This window comes from Phoenix dactylifera, unplaced genomic scaffold (genome assembly GCF_009389715.1).
Source record: "Phoenix dactylifera cultivar Barhee BC4 unplaced genomic scaffold, palm_55x_up_171113_PBpolish2nd_filt_p 000516F, whole genome shotgun sequence".
NCBI classification, from domain to species: domain Eukaryota; kingdom Viridiplantae; phylum Streptophyta; class Magnoliopsida; order Arecales; family Arecaceae; genus Phoenix; species Phoenix dactylifera.
Window position 1 is genome coordinate 98,903 of NW_024067929.1, and position 20,646 is coordinate 119,548.

A 20,646-nucleotide genomic window follows, 5' to 3' on the forward strand; every position below is an offset into this window, starting at 1 on the left:
TTTGACTCCTTAACTTGATTAGTTTCTTCATGTGTGACCTCAAGTTTATCCCAAATTTCTTTTACAGAGATGCATGTAGATATTCTATTGAATTCACTTACATCTAGTGAACAGTAAAGTACATTAATCGCTTTAGCATTTAGTTGTGCTAGTCTTCTATCACTTTCATTCCAATCCATTTCTGGTTTAGGTATGATAGTGCCCTCTATACTAATTGTGGGTGTGTGAGGTCCTCTAGTTATAATATACCACAATTCATAGTCTAGAGCTTGAATGAATATCCTCATCCTAGCTTTCCAGTATGTGTAATTTGTGCCATTAAATAGAGGAGGTCTATTTGTGGATTGTCCCTCACTCATAGAACATCCCACTTGGGTTGTCATGATCTTTGACTCTTGATTGTGAGATCAACAAATACTATAGGAGCACCTTGCTCTGATACCACTTGTTGCCCAAGGTGACAAGCCAAGAGGGGGGGATGAATTGGTTTCTCTTAATTTTTACTATCTTACTTATACCAATTGATGAGTTAGTGAAATAGAACAATGCACAATATAAACACACAAGAAGTATAGTGGTTCGGTGCTCTCCTAAGCACCTACGTCCACTCCCTAAGCGACCCCTTGGAAATTCACTATAATCCCGCGGATTACAGTTGGATTGTTTTCCGGGCTCACAATCCAAAAACCTTGACACTTTGATTTTCCGGGATCACCAAAACCTATGTTGGTTTTACGGGCTCACCAACGAACCTTCACAATTGGTTTTACGGGTTCACCAATAAACCTACACCGTTGGTTTTACGGGCTCACCAACAAACCTTTACAAGGTGATTAATAAAAGAAGGAAGAAAGTTGAAGCTCCTAGATGAGCAAATATAACATTTATAATCTACAAAGAAGAGTTTAGAGAATAGTTATCGCTTGATGAGACTTCTCTCTTCTTTGTCAAGAATGCTTCACTCTTCAAGGGTGGATGGAACTCTTAATATCTCTTGGAATCTGCTCAACCCACTTTCTTTTGACTCTTGAATGAAGCACTTGGATGAAGAAGATTAGGACACTTGTCTTTCTTGTGTAAGCTTTGATATTTTGCAAAAGGATGTTTCCTCTGATGAATAGTGTCACTTTAAATAGTTTCCTTCATCCATTGGACAAGCCCCAATGGTTAGAATTCAAAAACTAGCCGTTACTCACTGTTAGGAGGTCAAAAAGTACTTCTGCAGAACTAGCCGTTATGCTTCTGCCCGTGCTTGGGTCGACTCAACTTTTACTGGGGTCGACCCAACTTTCACTTGGGTCGACTCAACATTTACTAGGGTCGACCCTCTCAGAACCACAGAACCTTGCATTTCAGCCTTCCTTCACTTGGGTCGACTCAACATCTTTTTGGGTCGACTCAAGGTTCAGTTGGGTCGACTCAACTTCCACTTGGGTCGACCCTCTCAGGGTTTCCAGAAAACCTATTTTTGAATGTCATTGCTTTGGGTCGACTCATGTTAACTTGGGGTCGACTCAAGTTTGGATCGACTCAAGTTTCATTTGGGTCGACCCTCTCAAGGTTTCCATAGAACTGTTTTCTTGAGGCTTGAGGATTGGGTCGACTCATCCTTTACTTGGGTCGACCCAACTACTGTTCATCCGTGCCATTTTTGCAGAAGTGTGCCAGATGGTTTCTTGATGTGCCGGGGTCGACTCAATCAATCTGGGGGTCGACTCAATCCACACTTTGCTGCAACTTAAGGTTAGATTCATCCATATAAACAATGAAATGCATCTTTATCTTATTATACTAATGTACTGAGAGTGACAGACTTATAAATGATGTATCGAATTAACTTGTAACATACTCTTGATTATTGTATTAATCATCAAAATACCACTATCATCCTCAGAGGCGGACGGAAAATTTATTATGGTGCCCTAACAGATGTTTATGAGTTAGATTATTACGGAAACTTTAAGGTAGTATTATTTCGATATGATTGGGTGGATATAAACTCATCTAGAGGTTTGAAGCAAGATATAAATGGCTTCACACTAGTAAATTTTTCAAGGTTGATACATACTGGTGTGCTATTGAAAGATGACCCATTTGTTTTTTCATCTCAAGCTCAACAAGTGTTCTTCGTGCAAGACTCGAAGGATAAAGATTGGTCTGTTGTTATTAAGACTAAACCTAGGGACTTGAATGATATGGGAAAAGGGTTAGCAGAGGAGGATGATGAGACTTATACTCAGTGTATGCCTTTTAATGTTTCGCCAATTGATGAACTGAATTCTACTAGTTTGGTTAGGATGGATGTTGAATGAGAGCTGGCTAGTTTCTTAATGGTAAAAAAAACATTACTTTTATGCATTAAATTATTTTGCAATTAATAAATTATTTTATAGATTTAATTTTTAACTAATATTGATTCTTTTTTGTGTATACTAGATTACAACATCCGTGGGATCTACTTCTGATCGTTCCCAGCAGCCCGGATGAGCCCCATACTCAGTCTGGGTCCCAGTCTGAGCACGCCCCACCTGCAGATCGTCCCAGACATGGATGACGTGGACGTCCTAGGTAAATTTGATTTAAATCATTGCCTTTATAATTTACAATTTGGTTTAGTTAGCAATTTTGCATGATTTGTCTGCCAGGAATTGGCACACCACAGCTTGATTTGGTCTCACCTTGTTTAGGCAGGCTCTAAGGGCCCTCGCATTGTAAGATCCTGGAAGAAGAAATTAGAAGCGAGAGGGGTAAATGTAGGGTTCATCTGTTTTCTTGCCTATTATTCTCCTAGGAAACACATAATATTTTGTCCATGATATATTGGTTAACTTTCATGCAATAGTGTGATTAATTTCAACCATAAGATATAGGACTTTCTGCATAAAATTTAACCAATAGAAGAGACATAAGTAGTCAATATAATCTAAAATAGTTTCAAATGCACACATGTTTTGCATATACCCCAGCTTCCTTAGAGGTATATCAACTCACAGACTTGCTCTTGAAAAGCTATTGGAAGCACTCCAAATCTTATTTGGTGAAGATCTGTTAAATGCTGGTGAAGCATGGTTTGAGAAAGATGCAATAGGCAAGACTAGGAGGTTGCTAGCAGCTTTTATATATTGGTCTTGGTCATTGTTGTTTCGCAGGCTTTACTCTTGACTATTCAAATTTGTTCTTTATGAAGGTGCTCAATCTGCCGTATTGGCTGATCTCCTATCATGTTTGATGTGTTTAGTGGGAGCTGTTTCTTTTTAACAACCACATGTAGTAATGGCTCTTAGAAACTTTTTACTAGCTTTCATAACTCAATCCTTATCAATCACAATCTCTTATGAGTTACTTATCTACTTCCCGTAAAATTGCATCTTCTTTTTTTGCTAGTATGATATCAGGTTTTCCCTGTCCTATACATTGATGAAGTTGTAAATAGCTGGAAATTTTCAATTTGATCTATATTCACTTTTGTCATTTGTTTATCATGTCTTCCTTGTGCAGCTTCCATGAGATTCTTGTTGAAAGTTTTCCTAAAGCTGTTCTGCATCCTCTTACAAGGCAGGAGTCAATGTAGTGCCTTCTACAGTTCTCTTTGTAAGAATTCACAGCAAACTTAGGTAGTGTGACAATGAATTCTTTTTGTAAGAAAACACGCGTATAGTGACGGAAAATTAGTGACGGACCGTTATCAGTCACTATTTGTGATGGATTAGTGACCGACAGAAATTTGATCACCGTGGTGTAAACTTAGTGACAGATTAGTGACAGGCCGGTCACAGAATGCGCAGGTAGGATGGGCGCCAAAACTTAGTGACCATCGTAGTGACGGGGTATCTGTCAGCAAAATGATAACCGAAATTGCAACCAGATAGTGACAAATTCAGCCGTCACAAATATTGTAACCTAAGTGTTTATAAATTTTTAAAAGATTATTTTTGGCAGTGACGGGTTATTGACAAAAATTTCCGTTACCAAATTTAAATTTTAATTCCAAAAATATTAAAATATTATTTTTGAGTAATTCTAAATTAAAAAAGATAAAAGGAGGAAAATCCAAAATGAAAACTAAGTGTGTCCGCCGTCCCGGCCCCAAATTTCTTCGATAATCCAATTCAATCGTTCTCCAGAAAACTCAAATTTTCTTCTTCTCATTTTCAAATCTTATGGTGCCGGTCATGACCTATTTGCACCCCTACTGCTGCTTTCCTGCAATAGGATTGGATTTTGGAAGAAGGTCTGGGGATTTTTTTTTGTCCTCGTGAGTGGGGAGCTGGGAGACATCAAGTTATCGGTCCAATCAGCCTCATAGATAAAAAATAGTTTGATATGAAAATTTGGCTTGCAGACCGACTTACCTCATCACTTCCCCATCAGCCCGGTCGAACTTAAACATTGGCTTTCGTCCTGATTGGACGGTTAGGCTTCTGGCATCGCCGCTTCCCCTTTCTTGTCTCCCCCTCTCCTCGACCTCCGCCCCTCCTCTCCGGCTCCTCTTGCCGACCATTTGTGCCTCCCGTCGACGGTGACCACGGCTACATCACGCCCCCCGATCGGCCGATCCAACTCTCACCCGGGACAAGATCATGGACGGCTACATCACCCCGTCGACGCCCCCCTTTTTCTTGCTCGTCGCTAGGGTTTTCAGAAACCCACAACTGGTTCTTCCCTGAGGCAAGGTAAACCCTAACCCCGTTTCTTTGTACCCCATGGATAACCAAATAAAAGAACGAAGAAGAGGAAGAGGAAGGGGGAAGGAACTTACGAGGGTCTCCGCCTGTGGATCCAGCGCCGTGCTTGATCGCCGCCTGTGGCCGCAGTTGTCGACGGCCGTGCTAGGGTTCTTCTTTTCCTCCTATCCGGGTTCTTTTCCTTCCCCTACTGCAGGTAGGGCAAGGTAGAGAGGGTCCATTCCTCCCCCCTATGCTGTGGGTAGTCCAGTCCCGATTGGCATTCTTCCGTCCCCTGTTGGTCACGTTCTCTATTGATGTTGAATTTTGTCCTCAAGGTCTCTCTCTTCGTCTCTCTGTCTCTCTCTCTCTCTCTTTCAGTATAGAGCTTATCCCTTCTTTTCCCTCTGATTTTTGGGGTTTTCTTCGTTTTTCCTGATATTATGTGGTAGATTTTATAATGGTGGTTAAGATTTGCGCTACAATACCAAGGTTAGGGTTTTGGGTTGCCCTGGTCTTGAAGTTGCCGGATCTGGCTGTAGCTATATGAAGTAAGAGAAGAGGGAAGAAAACTGGTCGGCTTGCTCTCCTTATTGTTGCAAACCCCGCTTACCAAGCTTCCCACATTAATTTGTTCTTAAAATGTAGCTTCCTATTTATTCTTTTTTATTTTTTGTGAGAAGGGCAGAAGAAGGAGATGGTGCATGTGTTAGCCATTTTTAGAGGACCTTCTCACACATCAAGAGCTATCTATTTTCTTTGATTTTTTAATGTTTTTATTAATTTTTCAAAGTGATGATATCTCGGCCATTATCCAGGCAAGCTGCTTTTTAATTGCTGCAGATTGTGTCATCAATGCCTACATCTGAGTCTTATTTTCTTTTAATCTGTCGCTATTGTTCCATGCTGTTCTCTATAAATCTCTCTAATTACTTTTGGTTGTGTATTGCTATGAAACTTTTTGGCCTCCTATGTTTTGGACTTCACACTAAGTGCAACCAATTGATCTGGGATTATGGCTGATATGCACCAAAACAATAATGGATATTTTTTCAGCTGTTAATTTATGTCTCTAGAAAATCCAATGGTAACTTAACATATTCAATTTTACCATCAACATTTAGAATGAGGTTGCAGAGCTTAATTACTGTAGAAAGAGCTTTATAAAGATTTTAAGTAGGTGATAGATATGTCTTTACCCTGTTGCTGATGATCATAAAAGATTGAAACAATATGGTCCTGGTATTTTTGGATTGGGCTTTCAATCTCAGGATCGAAAATGACACAAAGTCTTGTACTGTAGCAAATTCTTGTATTTTGGATTGAACAGGCCTCATTACTTGCAGCGTTCGAAGCGCAATTTCTTCTAGGCGCTTCCATACAACTTCACGTTTGGACTTAATCTCCTTTTCTTTAGATTCATCTTTCTTCAAACTTCTTCAAGCACTCCATGAATAGCCCAGGATCATGATCAGAAAATATCTTACGAACATTTAGGTGAGGCTCTGAACAGCTTGTTCCAGTGAGACTTTGTATTTCTCTCCAAAGCAGGGAGATAATTGTAAAAATCGCCTTAACGTTTTGTTTGATTAAGTTTCAATATGATCATTGTTCCATAAAAATAACGCTCTCTCTGCAACCTGCAAAAGGACCACAAGAAACTTCCTGCATAATTTTCTTAACAAGCTATTTGCAAGGAAAACAAGTAAAGCCACATCATCAGGTCCCCAAAAATTGTTCAAATGCATGTCACATGAAAATTTTAATTCTCAAAGGAAAGATAGGATATATGAATATCCATGCATTTCGAATTTCAAGTAGCCATGTAAAAGCTTGTTCACCTTTATCACCATAAGCATTAATTTTCTTAGTAAATTACAAGTTCTCAACAAACTCACAATATATTTTATCATTCTTATTTATCTCAAAGCAGTAGTATGAATCATGAAACTTCATCAGCTTCCAATAGGCAATCAAAAATAGAAAGTGCAATTCCATATATACTTCATACTTTGATAGTGATAGATTGTGTTACCCTTGTTAACTTATTAGTGTCACACATCTTGATATTGGTGCTAGAAATGATACCAGTAGGAATTTTCTGGGTTTCCTCAATGAAATGGACAATTATTCCATCTCCTTAAAAACAAATCTAAAAGTATCTGGTGTCTGAAGTTCTCTACTAGTCCTTTTGCTAACCAAAATCCTCAAATATACTGGGACAACTCATTGTTGCTTACTGGGTAACAAGGACCAGAGTTTCATAGTATGTATTAGTCTTTATTAACATCTTGTAAGGACTGAATCGCTTTTAGTATCGGTGGGCGGGTACTTGATAAGTATCGTAGTGCACTTAAACTGAATATTGCCGAGGCCTTGATTTGTACTCAAGATTGGGTGGTGGAAAAGAAAGGTATATGTTTTATTAATTATATTTCTATTATTTTGAATAATTTATTATTAATTATTGCAATTATTTTCAATGTAGATGTTGAGGATGCCGAGTTAGATGAGATTGTAGAAGATGTCATAAACTCAAGTTTCTACAATGAAACTCAATCAACTCAATGCTGCGGGCCAATGTTGAATCCAATTCATAGTGAGATGAATCATGATCATGGGATACTCCCTTTTGGTTTGGTTTAAATATGGATGTTGTTATAGTTTGGACTTTTTTAGTTTTGCTTTGACTATGGATGTTGCCATTGGTTATTGTAATTTTGGTTAATAATTTCAGCTTCTCAAGGTATGCCCTCATCTAATGTCACTCTTAACTTTTGCTCATGTTTTTATATTTCTGTAAGTAACTATGAACTGAATTGTAATGCTTTCTTTTTAACTTCAGATGGATATGCTTTGCTAAAGGAAACAGGTTAAGGGAAACAAAAAAGGGGCAATGCTCTCTCTCTCTCTCTATTTTTTTTTTTTCCCCTCTGATGAATGGAATGAACAGGTTAAGGAAACAACAAGGGGCAATGCAAAAGCAAAGGGTCAAAGCATACTGCTGGCTTTCTATCTGAACGAATACAAGTTCTTATTCCGACTCCTTCCCGGTTGACAGAGTTGAAGTCATTTATGTCAGTCCATTGGAATCATATACTGACGACATTTATATATGTCTCTTGTATTCTGAAAAGAGAGATGCTGAAATGAAAAGCTTTCAGTAGAACACTTCCATTGTTTGTTTATGCATATGACTAGATGAGGCTCTAGCTTGTATTTTTTCTTTATTATGAGCCAATCAATGTACCAAATATACCAGATTATTGGAATGTGACTAGTGACCAAATTTGGTTACTGAATAGTTTACCAAGTATTGTGACGAGCTAAATATAAACTTAGTGACAGGATTTTGGTTTCTAAAAATTGATTTTGCTCAGTGAGTCAGTAACGGAATTAGTGACAAATTTAGTGACAAAATTTGTGACCATGTCTATGACGACTAAATCTGTCACTGAAGGTTGTGACAAATCAGTGACCAAATTTGTGACCGAATTCTGTGACAAAATCAGTGACCAAGTTATCTTCGTTACTAACTCAATGACTGGTTAGTGACGGGAAATACGTAATTTCTTAAATATTTAATTTTTGGATTTGTAACGGCTTAGTGACGGCGGTTCTGTCACGGAGTTTAGTGACGGGAATCGCCGCCGTCATTGAGAATTTAGTGACGCGTGTTTTTGTAACTAATTTCGTGACGGGAGCTCCGGTCACAAATTTCGTATTAGTAACCGGAAAACACGGTATAGTGACGGGAATTTCCGTCACTATACGCGTGTTTTCTGGTAGAATTCACAGCAAACTTAGTGAACTACATCTAGTTGCAGTTTTCAAATAAGAATCCTAGTAAAGGTAAATCATGTTGTAGGTGCATGGGAATCACATGCCACTCATATTCTTTGCTTTAGACCACATATTCTTCCCTATGTAAGGAAATCTATGTTGTGTGTGTATCTGTGAGGGAAAGAGATGGCGAACCCACCTGGCATTGCTGAGAGAACAGGGAGGTGGCCCAGAAATCTATTCAAAGGCCAACTTAGGATGAACTTCTGTACCAAGGTTCAAAACTAAATTAGAATAGGACAGACAAATATATCATATGCTGTCAGTAATAGTACCTATGCTGTTTACTACAATAGCAGTGATACGCCAATGTTCTTTCCAGCAAACCTAACTATTTTAAATCATTTGCCTTTAATGGACTTCTTATTTCATAGATGGACTAGGAAGAGTGAGGAGAACATGAGGGCCCACTCGAGCACGAGACGTATGGACCCTACCTGAGATAAGAAGATTGTCGTCCATTGCAACGAACTGGGGCAGCCCATCAAGAATGCAGCAAGCATTTTATCCACTTTTTTAGGATCGGTTGCACGGAAGGGACAATTGTGTCCGCTCAACTATACGAAATGGAACGAAATGCTTTCTTCGTATAAGGTTGAGCTTCTTAGAGTTGTTGAGGTAAAGAATTGAATTTGCTTACTGTTGCCGGGGTAAAAATCCCATCTGTTGCGGGAGGGAGCTTGTCCACTACTGGTTTTCCGAGAGAGCTCAGGTTGTATATATTTTTTCAATACCTTAGATTGTATTTACTATTATTATAGATTAGAAATATATACATTGTATAAATTACATTGTTTATTGTTTTTCGGGTAAGACATATTCCAATATTAGTAGAGCTGCTCGAGCATCACAGACTGTTCCTCACACTTCAGGCTCCATGAGTTATGCGAGGCGTAGAACTGAATTCGTAAGCTTTCTTGAAATAATTTAAATTTATCTTAAATTATTCTATCATATAGCATGTATACTCTTGAAATATACTTTTTGTTGTAGATGGATGATAATGGGAGGGAGCCTGGTAGGGTGGAGTTTTATAAGATGACTCACACCCACCGAGATGGCAGCTTTGTCCGGAAGGAGTCAAGAGATATAGTTGTATGTATTCATCTTTGGCTTGTGCTGTATTTTTTTGGTTTTATTATTGGCATACATTAATTTGAATTTTTTTTTGAGAGATATAAGATAGGGCAACAAATCTTATTTCGGAGCGCGTCGGGGGGTCATCATCATCCGACGCGATCCATAATATTGAAGCTCAAGTGCTCGCTGAATTAATGGGCCCAGAGCGTTATGGTCAAGTGAGGGGTTACGGCGTTAGAGTTACCCCCACTCAGTTGTCTTCAGTAGGCACATATACAAGGAATGCCAGAGAATCTAGTAACACTGTAGAAGTTCGTCATCTCAAGCAACTATTGAAGAGCTGAAGCAAAACCAAGCAAATTTGCAGTCTCAGCTTACGAATATTTCATCCATGTTACAACGATTTCTCCCTTCTCAGGTAAATAACTATATATATTTGAATACTTTACATATTATCAATTATGATATATGAGTTAATGTATCACATTATTCCTAATTTCTAAGGGTTTTTTTTTTTGTAGATTCCTGATACTTCAAACGCTTGTAGAGATGATGATGGAGCTGAATCCCGTCTCTGATGCATTCTAGATTATCTTTTATGAGTTTGATATGTATATGTTTCTTATTTTTCACAGTACATTGTAATTTGAAACTTATTAAGCAAATTTTTAATCAGATATGACAATATTCATATTTCGAATAATCTGAGTGTTTGTGTCAATGTATCAATGTAATACAGGTTCATATTGTAATAATGTATGTTCTGTAATGTGTGTTTTTTAATATGGAATGGTGTTTTAATTTTTTTTTTAAAAAACATTTTCCGACGCTTTTAAGCGTCGGTAAAAGCCGTCGTGGCACCGCACCGGCACGCTTATGCCGACGCTTCAAACGCTTATGTTAGCGTCGGCAAATGAGGATATACCGACGCTTTAAAGCGTCGGAAATTTGCGACGCTATAAAGCGTCGGGGAAAACCAGGAGCATACCCATGACGAAAATGTTCGTCGGGTAAGCGCTGACGCTATAAAAGCGTCGGTGAATCGGGATTTTTGCCAACGCTTTCTGCCTGCGTCGGCAAAAACTTTTGCCACTCTGGTATCTCCAACACTTTGGTGACGCTTGTCTTCGCGTGGGCGGTACTTTAGCCGACGCTAAAAAGCGTCGCTAAAGGTCCAAAAAAGCGCCGGGAAAAGTTGGTTTTCCTGTAGTGACCCCAGTTTAGTCGGATTTCTGGTTGTGAGCCCTTGTTCTTGACTTAGTAAAAGCTGGCTCTCGTTTTGGTAGCTACGACTGTGTCTCTCTTAAGTGTAAGGAGACCGGGCATGTGATTCTTTTACATCTCTCTCAAGAGCTATTTATGGATCTTCCTCTGTTGTGAACCATGCAATCTGAGGGATTTCCAACTTAAGCTGGCAATAGTGATGGTTTACGAGCTGAAGGCTGGCGGTACTTTAATAAAAACAATTCGCAAGGGCACAGCTATCGCATGCATGCCGAAGTCATACATCTCACATGGGCGGCAGTCGCAGGCATCTCGAAATGGATGCGTAACGAATAGATTTGGTAGAAGACTCTGACCTTGCAAAGTCCAAAGTCAGTTGTATACCCTTGGAAGCAATCGGAGACCATGAGCTATGTGATTTAATATTCTCTTTTTAAGGTCTCCTAAACAAAACTTAGGGACGAATTAAAGAGACGTCATTAAATGTCTCTCTTGAGAGACCTAAAGATCTTTCCACCGTCGGAAGGTTTGACTATAGAAGTCTGCTCTTAGTTTGCACGTCACCTTCTCAAATATTTTGGACTGGTTGGTCTAAGGCACTTGTTTAGCTGAGGAGGAATAAGGATTGATCTCAAGCTGATTAGTAGCTCCCTGGAACCTGAGATGGGAGGGGCTTCTAAAGCTGGAATGGAGAAGAGGGATGGCTGCGGAAACTTCAGCCCTGGCGTGGTCCTCATCGCCTGCATCACGACTCTGCCGCTCTTGGTGCTTGCAGTCGGAGCTTATCAAAGCCGGTCGCTGGATTGGCTTCATGCAGTTGGACTGGTATCACTGAAAGGTAAACCCAGCTAGCATTCCCGCGTACTACTTCAGAAAATAGACAGGATGATTTTGTACTCATAGGAAGCTGTGATCCAAACAGTGCTAAATACTGCAGTTTTTCAAATTTATTTATGGGGTGTAGTTTCTAATTATATTTTGGCAGCTGGTGATGCAATAAAAGTTGTTTGCAAGTTGAAACCCAATCGGAACGATGCAATGAGTAACTTTGATCTATGTGATGAATTTACTACTTTGATGTCGCTACCTATGGATCTAAACAGGCCATTTTTTTCACTTATATTACCTTTTAGAGTTATGAAAATTTTGTTTACTTTTAGAAACTTATTTTTTTTATATTTAAGCAAGCTATTTAAGAATTTGGCATGATAACTAATCTTCTTTAGATTTGTTTGGTTTGCAAAAAAAAAAATTTCTCTCACCAAAATATTTTTTCTAAAAAACTAATATCTGGCTGTATGATGCTTCGGAAAGTGTGTTTTTTTGTTTTCTTGAAAGATATTTCAGGGTGATTTATGTTTGCTTGAATATCTATCTTATTGAAAAAATTATATAAAATATCTATTATATTTTTAATAAAGTAAAAAATTGTCATTCTATTATAAAAATATTTTTTTTAAAAAAAAAGCATTTTCAACTCATAGAAATTAGATTTTTTGTACATTTTTTTATAAAATATATTAAAATTTTATAAAACTGCTCTGGCGCTTGAAAGGGTGTTGCATCTTTCGGGCGAATCCACACCCACTTCACATATCCCAAAAGCGATTAGAGGTGAATCCTTCTTTCGCCCGAACGATACAACCCCAGTCCCGGGCAACCATCGAGGGCAAAACTATATCTAATTCCTCTGTTTTCCCCATTTCATTAACAAATCTTATGATGCAGCGAGTCTTATTAAACTAATTTGGATGTCTCCTCGAAATCTAGGTTCAGAAGATGATTCCTTTGTGTCCACTCCTGCACCGGTGGACAAACTTCTTGGTGGATTGCTGGCTCCTGGTTTTGACGAAGAGTCCTGTTTAAGCCGATATCAGTCTGCGTTGTACCGAAAAGCTTCGCCCCACCTACCTTCCCGTTATCTCTTGGCAAGGCTAAGAAAGTACGAAGCCCAACATAAAAAATGTGGCCCAGGCACTGATCCATACAAGAAAGCCATAGAGCAGTTCAAGTCTAATCACAGCATGGGGCCTATGGAGTGCAACTACGTCGTGTGGACACCATACAATGGCCTGGGGAATAGAATGCTAACTATCGCTTCAACATTCCTCTATGCTCTTCTCAACAACAGGATTTTACTGATCCACGCACCTAGTGACTTGGATGATCTTTTCTGCGAACCGTTTTCTAAGACCTCATGGGTTCTACCGTCCGATTTCCCGATCATCGATCGGTTAAGCAGCTTCGACATTCACACTCCTCAAAGCTATGCAAACATGCTAGCAAAAAAGGTGATCGATAAGCATTCGAATGGTTCACTACCTGCATATGTGTATCTACATCTGACCCATGACTACAGTGAACTAGATAAGCTCTTCTTTTGTGAAGATGATCAGTTATTTCTTAAAAAGTTCCCTTGGCTGGTGCTGAAATCGGACAACTACTTCATTCCAGCTCTATTTCTGGTCCCAGAGTATGAAGAAGAGCTGCGCCGGCTCTTTCCTTCGAGGGAGACAGTTTCCCATCATCTGGGAAGGTATCTTTTCCACCCCACCAACGCAGTGTGGGGGATGATAACAAGGTATTATGAGGCTTATCTAGCCAAGGCTGAAGAGAAGATGGGCATTCAGATCAGAATTTTCCCATTTGCGCACATTTCTTCAGAGAATTTGTTAGCTCAGATTCTTAACTGCTCTAGAAATGAAAATTTGTTGCCTGAGATTAGTGTTGAAGGATCATCAACTACCAAAGCAGTAAGATCAAAATCAGTTCTTGTGGCTTCCTTGTACACTGGATACGCTGACAAGATCAGGGACATGTACTACGAGCATGCGGCTACTACTGGAGAGATCATCAGCGTCTTCCAACCAAGCCATGAAGAGAAACAGCACACAGAGAAGCAAGCACACAACCAGAAAGCATTGGCAGAGATATACCTCTTGAGCTTTAGTGATGTCTTGGTAACAAGTTCCTGGTCTACATTCGGGTACATGGCTCAAGGTCTTGGTGGTGTGAAGCCATATATTTTGGCATTTCCAGAGGATGGGAAGGCACCAAACCCTCCGTGCCGTCGAGCCATGTCGATGGAGCCTTGCTTTCATTCTCCTCCTACTTATGATTGCAAAGCAAGGAAGAATGTCGACAAGGGGGCGCTAGGCCGACATGTAAGGCATTGCGAAGATGTAAGCAGAGGCCTTAAGCTGTTTGATTAGGCTGGATGGCCGTGTTTGCAATATTTGCATTCTTTTGTTTATGCATCAAAGTTGGTCAGCAGAGATCACTACAATGGCAGGATAATGTACAAGGAACTTTCACATATGTTTACTGATGTTAAAGCACATAATCTACTAGGCTCCATTTCAACAATATTTGCCTCTAACTAAATATTGCTTTGACATTATATAGTACATCTCTCTTTTCTTCTGAAAAAATTTGCATGCTCTTGCATCGCATGCTCTTTTGAGGACTTCTAGATAATCATCTTACATGGATAGTTCACCTGGGATAGTTGCTTTTTTCATCAATATGGCATAAATAGAGATTAAATTTTTTTTTATAGTTTTGTATTTACTTATAAGTCCCTGTCTGTTCACTAAAGTTCTCATTAGATTAAATTCTCTGAAGTGGTCCATCAAGCACTTTCCTGTGCCCCAGTTTTCGCTTCTTATTTTACAATCGTTAGGCGTAAAATCCCATCAGATAGATTTGGCATTGATCAGTCTTGGCTTCGGATCGTAAGAGTGAATGTCTGCAACATGGAACACCTACGTGGCAGCAAACTCTGGCAATCACGAGTTTTCCAAAAAGTGGAGTGCTGGCTTGCATCACTTGCAACTATATGTTCAAGTCGAATTACTATTATGACTTCAGACATAACATATGAGTTCTTACTGACTGTTCCCACAGTTTTTTGACGATAAGAGTGTTCCTTGTAGTTTCGCAATTTCGTTGCATCAGAAATTTTGTCCCAAACATGGAATAACTCAGGCAATCGTGATAGAATTGCTCTGGAAATTGAACCACCTACTAATGGTGAAATACTGGCTTGCATCTCTTGCAACGCCTTATTGTACCCATATCACGTCTTTCGGATACAGTCAGAAGAGCAGCAGGGTCTTAGGTACGTAACCCTTATGTCCCAGGGTTTATTAGAAACAAGAAGGATTGAGGGGAATCCAACGAACAGATAGCTCAGTTTACTCTAAGTTTGGACACCCCAAAGGTGGAAGGGGATAGCTGGACTTATCCGTGCCTTATCCCACGTAACGCCAAACACGGCATTTTTAGGACCAAGAGAGCCGCCAATCGATGGTCCGGTCAACACGGAGGTTATAAGTGGCGTGAAGCTGGGAAGTACAATCCTATTGTGCATGGACCACGGGAGATTGTATACGGTCTTTCTTTTTTATCGTGCATTCTATTGTACCCATCGTAAAAACAGATTGAGACTTACCCCACTAGCACGTCCTATATCTTAAAAAAGAAAGAAAAAAAAAAGTGAAGCATTATCCAGGAGACCATCCATCCGTATCCCTTTCTTTTTTTCTTGGGAAGCTATTCTTCCCTCTCGATCCGGCCGTGAGGCTTTTCTCTTTCTTTCTGAGTCCCATTTTCCTGCTCTCCATTTTTTTTTTCTGTGGATTTTATGCAAGCCCTATTGGATTCCAGGAATTGACAGTACTGCGATGATGTCAGTAGGTGGTCCTTGGCGGCAACAAAACCCTCTTAATAGCAAGAAGATAAGATTGTGGTTATCCCGAGCTATTTCGGTTCTTAATTTACCTAAGCCTTAGAATTTATTGATGCTTTCTTACTTCTAGGTTTACTTTTTTCTTTCTTAGTAGTTTAAGATTATTTATTGGTTGGCCTTGCCTTCTACTTGGTAGCTTTGAACCTAGCACTAGAACCCAACCTATGCCATCCACCTTTGACCAGGATCAGCTAAAATTGAGTTTATGGCCCGTTTGGTTCGCGAAAAATATTTTTTCTCCTAAAAATATAATTCTTGAGAAGCAGATTTTTGAAAAAAAGATGTCTATGAAAGTACTTTTGGTATATTTGCTTGATAATGAAAAAGTGACAGATTTTCAGAGTGCTTATGTTTGGTTGACCATTCACTTTTCTGAAAAATTATGTGTAATTCTTATTATATCCTTGATAGAGGAAAAAATGGATCGTCCAGCCTACAACTAAAAGACTGCCCAATTTCGGCCCAGTAAACACCAACGATGAATGACGGAATATTCACTTCGACCTAGAGCCAACTCATCCTTGGAACTCCGCCTAAAGCTCCAGCAACTTCGGACATTCGCCGACTCCCCCAATCAAGTTCGGGGTGCCTCCAGACAAACGCCGACCCGTCTCGACCAAGTTCGGGACGTCAACTCCAGCGATACACAGTATACACTCCGACCCTCGAGCTCGGAATGCTCCCTTGAGTATACCTTGGAACCCGGGAAACCAAGCCACTCCTAGTCTCTACCAAGTCGACCTCGCCAAATGCATGACGCGACTAGTTAACGAGCTCAGCCTCGCTAACGACCACATCCATGCGCGGGCCTACGCCCACCTATGAGGCCGTACTCCACCATACTGCTGTGTCATGTCTCCATAACCGGTCGACAGCAGTCAGACGGCACCTTGACTACTCCGATCATATCCTGCTGTGACTGTCAACGCCCTACCATTTTTAAGAACGGGCTGTACGGCACGTCACCAGCCTACCTGAGCTGCACGCCATTCGGCTCAAAGCCATGCTCCCTCATGATGGGGACTGACAGTACCTCCGTCAGCTAGGCCACTCTACCGAAGCTATAAATAGCTCAGTCATGTAATTTCTGGTGGGGGGGTTCTCATGGGACCAAGTTTACTCACTCTAAATTGATCGTCGGAGGGCCCTCACCGGGAACACCGGTGAGGCTTTGTGCAGGTCCGTGGCCGTCGCACAGGATGTGGCTCTCGTCTTCCCTTTTCCAGCCCCGGCGGCTCCCTCGGCTCCACCGGCGGTTACCCTCGGGCCAGATTTGAACCACAACAACCCTTGATAAAAATTAGGTCTTTAATACTTTTTAATGTTGAAGGGTATTTTTGGAAAAAAATAAAATGGAGTGATTTTCGGCTCATCGAAAAGTAACTTTCCCATGTTTCTCATGAGAAAAACTTTTCATGAAACGTGAGAATCATATTCCCATAGAAATTTAACTTTTTCGTCTCTCTCCTTTGAAAATTCCAACCAAACAAGAGGCATCCATTACTTTTCCTTCTTTTCTTCCGCGAACCAAATGAGCCCTATATCATAACAAACTTGAAGAAAAATCATAAGCATGCTTTTTGTTGATCTGAGCTACCAATTTTTAGGTACAATGGGATTCATGCCACACAAAGATGGTTTCTATTCTCAACTTGTATAGAGTTAGGCTAGATTTCTTACTTTAGTAAGATTTGGTTGGATTTCAGTTTTATGTCTGTTTGGGAGCATGGCGTTTCTGATTATAGTAAAGGAGACTATTCATTCGGAGAAGTATCATTACAATTTTTAGGTACAATGGGATTCATGCCACACAGAGATGGTTTCTATTCTCAGCTTGTATAGAGTTAGGTTGATTTCTTACTTTAATAAGATTTGGTTGGGTTTCAGTTTTATGTCTGTTTGGTAGCATGATGTTTCTGATTATAGTAAAGGAGACTATTCATTTGGAGAAGTATCATTACAATTTTCAGGTACAATGGGATTCGTGCCGCACAGAGATGGTTTCTATTCTCAGCATGTATAGAGTAAGGTAGATTTCTTACTTCAATACGATTTGGTTGGATTTCAGTTTTATGTCTGTTTGGTAGCATGGTGTTTCTGACTATAGTAAAGGAGACTCTTCATTTGGAGAAGTACCATTACTAGAGTCGTCGATAGGTGGGTCAACCCGTGGCCCAACTTGATACTACTTGACCTAATACGCATGCGAAGATCTGTGGGTGGATTCAGGGTCAAAATTTGGACCCTTTCTGAAAACCGGGACAAGTCAGGTTATGTTTTCCAACTTAACCCGTCTTCACCCGGGCCCTATGTTTTTTGGTTCTAATTTTGGTCAACAGAAAATGGACCCCACCACCCAATTTAGCCTAACTTAAAACTCAAATCACTAAAACCCCTTCTCATTCATCCTAAATTTCCTTCCCAATTCATTAAATAAATTCTTAGTTAGACAAACTCCTCTCATATCATCTCAACAGTCCCATCTCCTCTAACCTACTTTCATTTAATCATATTTGAATATTCATTGTCTGTTTGGGTTGATTCTTATTTATAATATCTCAAGTATATGAATATATGTTTTTAAAAATTGTAGTTTGTAAATTTGGATCCTAAGATTGATCGACCCTCAGATGAAATTAAAAAGTTTTTAATTTGACTTAAAAATATCGATATTATTTTTGTTATCAATTATTATATTTTTAGATATTAAAAATAGCTAAATGCTTTTCTAAACTACAAATCTATTTTACCTAGTCTTGATTTGGGCTCGAACATTACAGTTAGGCTTAGGTCATACTTAATCTTGATCTAATCTGAATGACTTTCTAGGTTCAAGATTTTTTCCCTAGACCCTATCCGACCTGATCGATCAATTAATAAGTAGATTTGGGTCCAAAATCAAGACCCAAATATGAAACTATATAGGATCAAGGTCAACCATGTCTTGGTCCAATTTGACTCGTTTATAGCCCTAATCATTATGATGGCACATCATTTACTAGAGATTTCTTGGTGCTAGCTCATTTTTTAAAGTCTGTTTCCCTTTAGAATGAGAAACATGCATCGATATCTAAACAATCTTATGCAAAAAATATGATGTGAAATTGAATAGATGAAACAAAATATAAAGATAAGAACTGAAAAATTGAGGAAAATAAGAAGTAATATATAATGAGAAGAACTACGGCACCATTGGAAGTGGGCTAGGTGGCCATGAAATCCGTCTTTTTGCATAACAATAGGGAAACAACATGAGACAGGCTAGGTCCTGGTTCTAACTTGTTGAGTTTTAAGGATTTATTTCATAAAACTTTCGATGGCTAAGATTTATTTTATTAAAATCCAAAGATTAATCAAATGCTTCTAAATAGAATTCATTGGCATTTTGGCGTGATATACGTTTATATATATTAGAGATTAAAAAATTATTGATGTTATTGTTGCTTTTGCTATTTTAGCTAGATTGCTGCAAGAAGAGAATTTTTTCTTTGTACAAAAAGTTTTTGTTCCTAGTCATACTAATATACCCGACCATACTCTTAGTTTATGTACTAAGACAGTCACTCCACCCCTACATCCCCTGGAACCTAACCCAAACCCAACAATGAATGAGTTGGGTATTGAATCAAAGCCAAACCTGTTGAAACTTTTAGGTTGGGTTCAGGTTTGAGGTTTCTATACATAACCAAACCCAAATCCAAACCCGACCCGACATATAAATTTTTAGGTTTATTACATACATATATGCCTACACATGCAACACGTATACCCTTGCATAAGTAAATACATAAGTACAACACGCTCATATCTATAATATTAATTTTATATATATGTCATTTAATTGAAAAAATTAATGATTTATGATTAAATCAAAAAGTAATGATATGTTAAAATATGTTTGGGTATTTATACTAGACTTTGAGTAAAGTGTATTTTTTCTATTTTTCTTCCATTACTATTAAATTGTTAACCATCAAGTATTTGTTATTCATGATTCAATTTTCATCGCTTTGGGTGTTTATGACTTCCCAAAACATGGATTTCATTTCTTGATTAACTCTTTAGGGCATAATATTTCTTACAAGAGAGATACCCGAAGCTGACCTCCACTCAATCCAAACTCGATACAAACATTACCAAACATGAACCCATCCCGATCCTTTAATGGATCAGGTATGAAAAAAAGTTGGAACTAAAAGTTCCATAGGTACGAATCTAGGCATGATAAAACGTGAACTTGACTTCACCCCATAGCATATCTACTAGATTAAAAAATTTGTGAAAGCATACAATATCTATAATTAATACAATATTCCAAATTTGTTCGAGATAGATGGGATTTATGGATGTCTAACTTGTAAAACTCTATTGATATATTCACCCAACTAAAGGTGATGAATTGAAATAGTTTGATCAAGATACAAACATATCTTATGCTATCAGCCAAAGTGATGCAGTATTGCTATGTAATATCTAGACTTTGAATTTCCCCGCATGTTTGTCATGTCATATGTCCATCCAATCCACCGTTTCTTTTCTTCTTTCTCAAAGGAGACAAAATCTAATACGGCCATCTCCTTTTCTCTCAAAACCTTCCCTCGTCTCAGATACCACACCACTTAGAGATGGAGACAAAGCTGATCAGGATGCAGATGCCCTGTCTAGCTAGCTCCACCAAACTTGAGAGCAAGGGAACTTCTCCAGCTAGGTCAAAGAAGAGGCTTGTAACCTCGATCTCGAGGCCCATATTTGTCTTGGTAACCTTCTTCTTGATGCTTCTTCCTCTCCTCGTCGTCTTTGGCCCCCATCAAATCATAGCAAGATATGAAACTTTGAGCAAGCAAAAAACGAGTAACATCTGCTTCTTCTATAATTTTTTCTCTCTCTATTTAAACCATTATAAGGAGAAATTAGCAAGAAATCTATGATAATTTTCTTTATTTTTGACTTTTGACCTCTTTTCTGGATCTTAGCTCCAAAAGAGAACGTAAACTGTAACAACCTAAGACCTCACCCAAAATGGCTAGCTGGAAAGTATTATTTAGGTTCCTTGATCCTGTATAAATACCCAAGATCTACCCAGCG

At 39.0% G+C, this 20,646-nt stretch overlaps 1 protein-coding gene, 1 long non-coding RNA gene and 1 other non-coding gene across 4 annotated transcripts; all 3 read left to right on the plus strand.

Annotated features, from left to right (window-relative positions):
• Positions 1 to 5,197: 5,197 nt before the first annotated feature.
• Positions 5,198 to 5,293, plus strand: LOC120106284. Its single transcript, XR_005508470.1, has one exon. It is a non-coding gene; the product is annotated as a small nucleolar RNA snoR109 (small nucleolar RNA).
• Positions 5,294 to 9,178: 3,885 nt separating this feature from the next.
• On the plus strand, positions 9,179 to 9,538 carry LOC120106282. 2 transcript variants are annotated; one of them, XR_005508468.1, is made up of 3 exons: positions 9,179 to 9,219; positions 9,342 to 9,414; positions 9,501 to 9,538. It is a non-coding gene; the product is annotated as an uncharacterized LOC120106282 (long non-coding RNA). The 2 variants fall into 2 exon arrangements; XR_005508469.1 differs by having other exon boundaries at positions 9,195 to 9,219; positions 9,322 to 9,414.
• A 1,790-nt stretch (positions 9,539 to 11,328) lies between these two features.
• LOC103718390 (galactoside 2-alpha-L-fucosyltransferase-like) lies at positions 11,329 to 14,211 on the plus strand. Its single transcript, XM_017845534.3, has 2 exons — positions 11,329 to 11,649; positions 12,582 to 14,211. Exons 1-2 carry the CDS (start codon positions 11,475 to 11,477, stop codon positions 14,021 to 14,023), a joined length of 1,617 nt encoding a protein of 538 aa, XP_017701023.2. The 5' UTR covers positions 11,329 to 11,474; the 3' UTR covers positions 14,024 to 14,211.
• The last annotated feature ends 6,435 nt before the right edge of the window (positions 14,212 to 20,646 follow it).

What these genes read in the sequence shown, in the direction of transcription:
- LOC103718390 (XM_017845534.3), top strand. Translation starts at nt 11,475, where the DNA reads ATGGGAGGGGCTTCTAAAGCTGGAATGGAGAAGAGGGATGGCTGCGGA. An exon ending in TGGACTGGTATCACTGAAAG is followed by an intron (nt 11,650 to 12,581) that starts GTAAACCCAGCT and finishes CTCGAAATCTAG; the next exon opens with GTTCAGAAGATGATTCCTTT.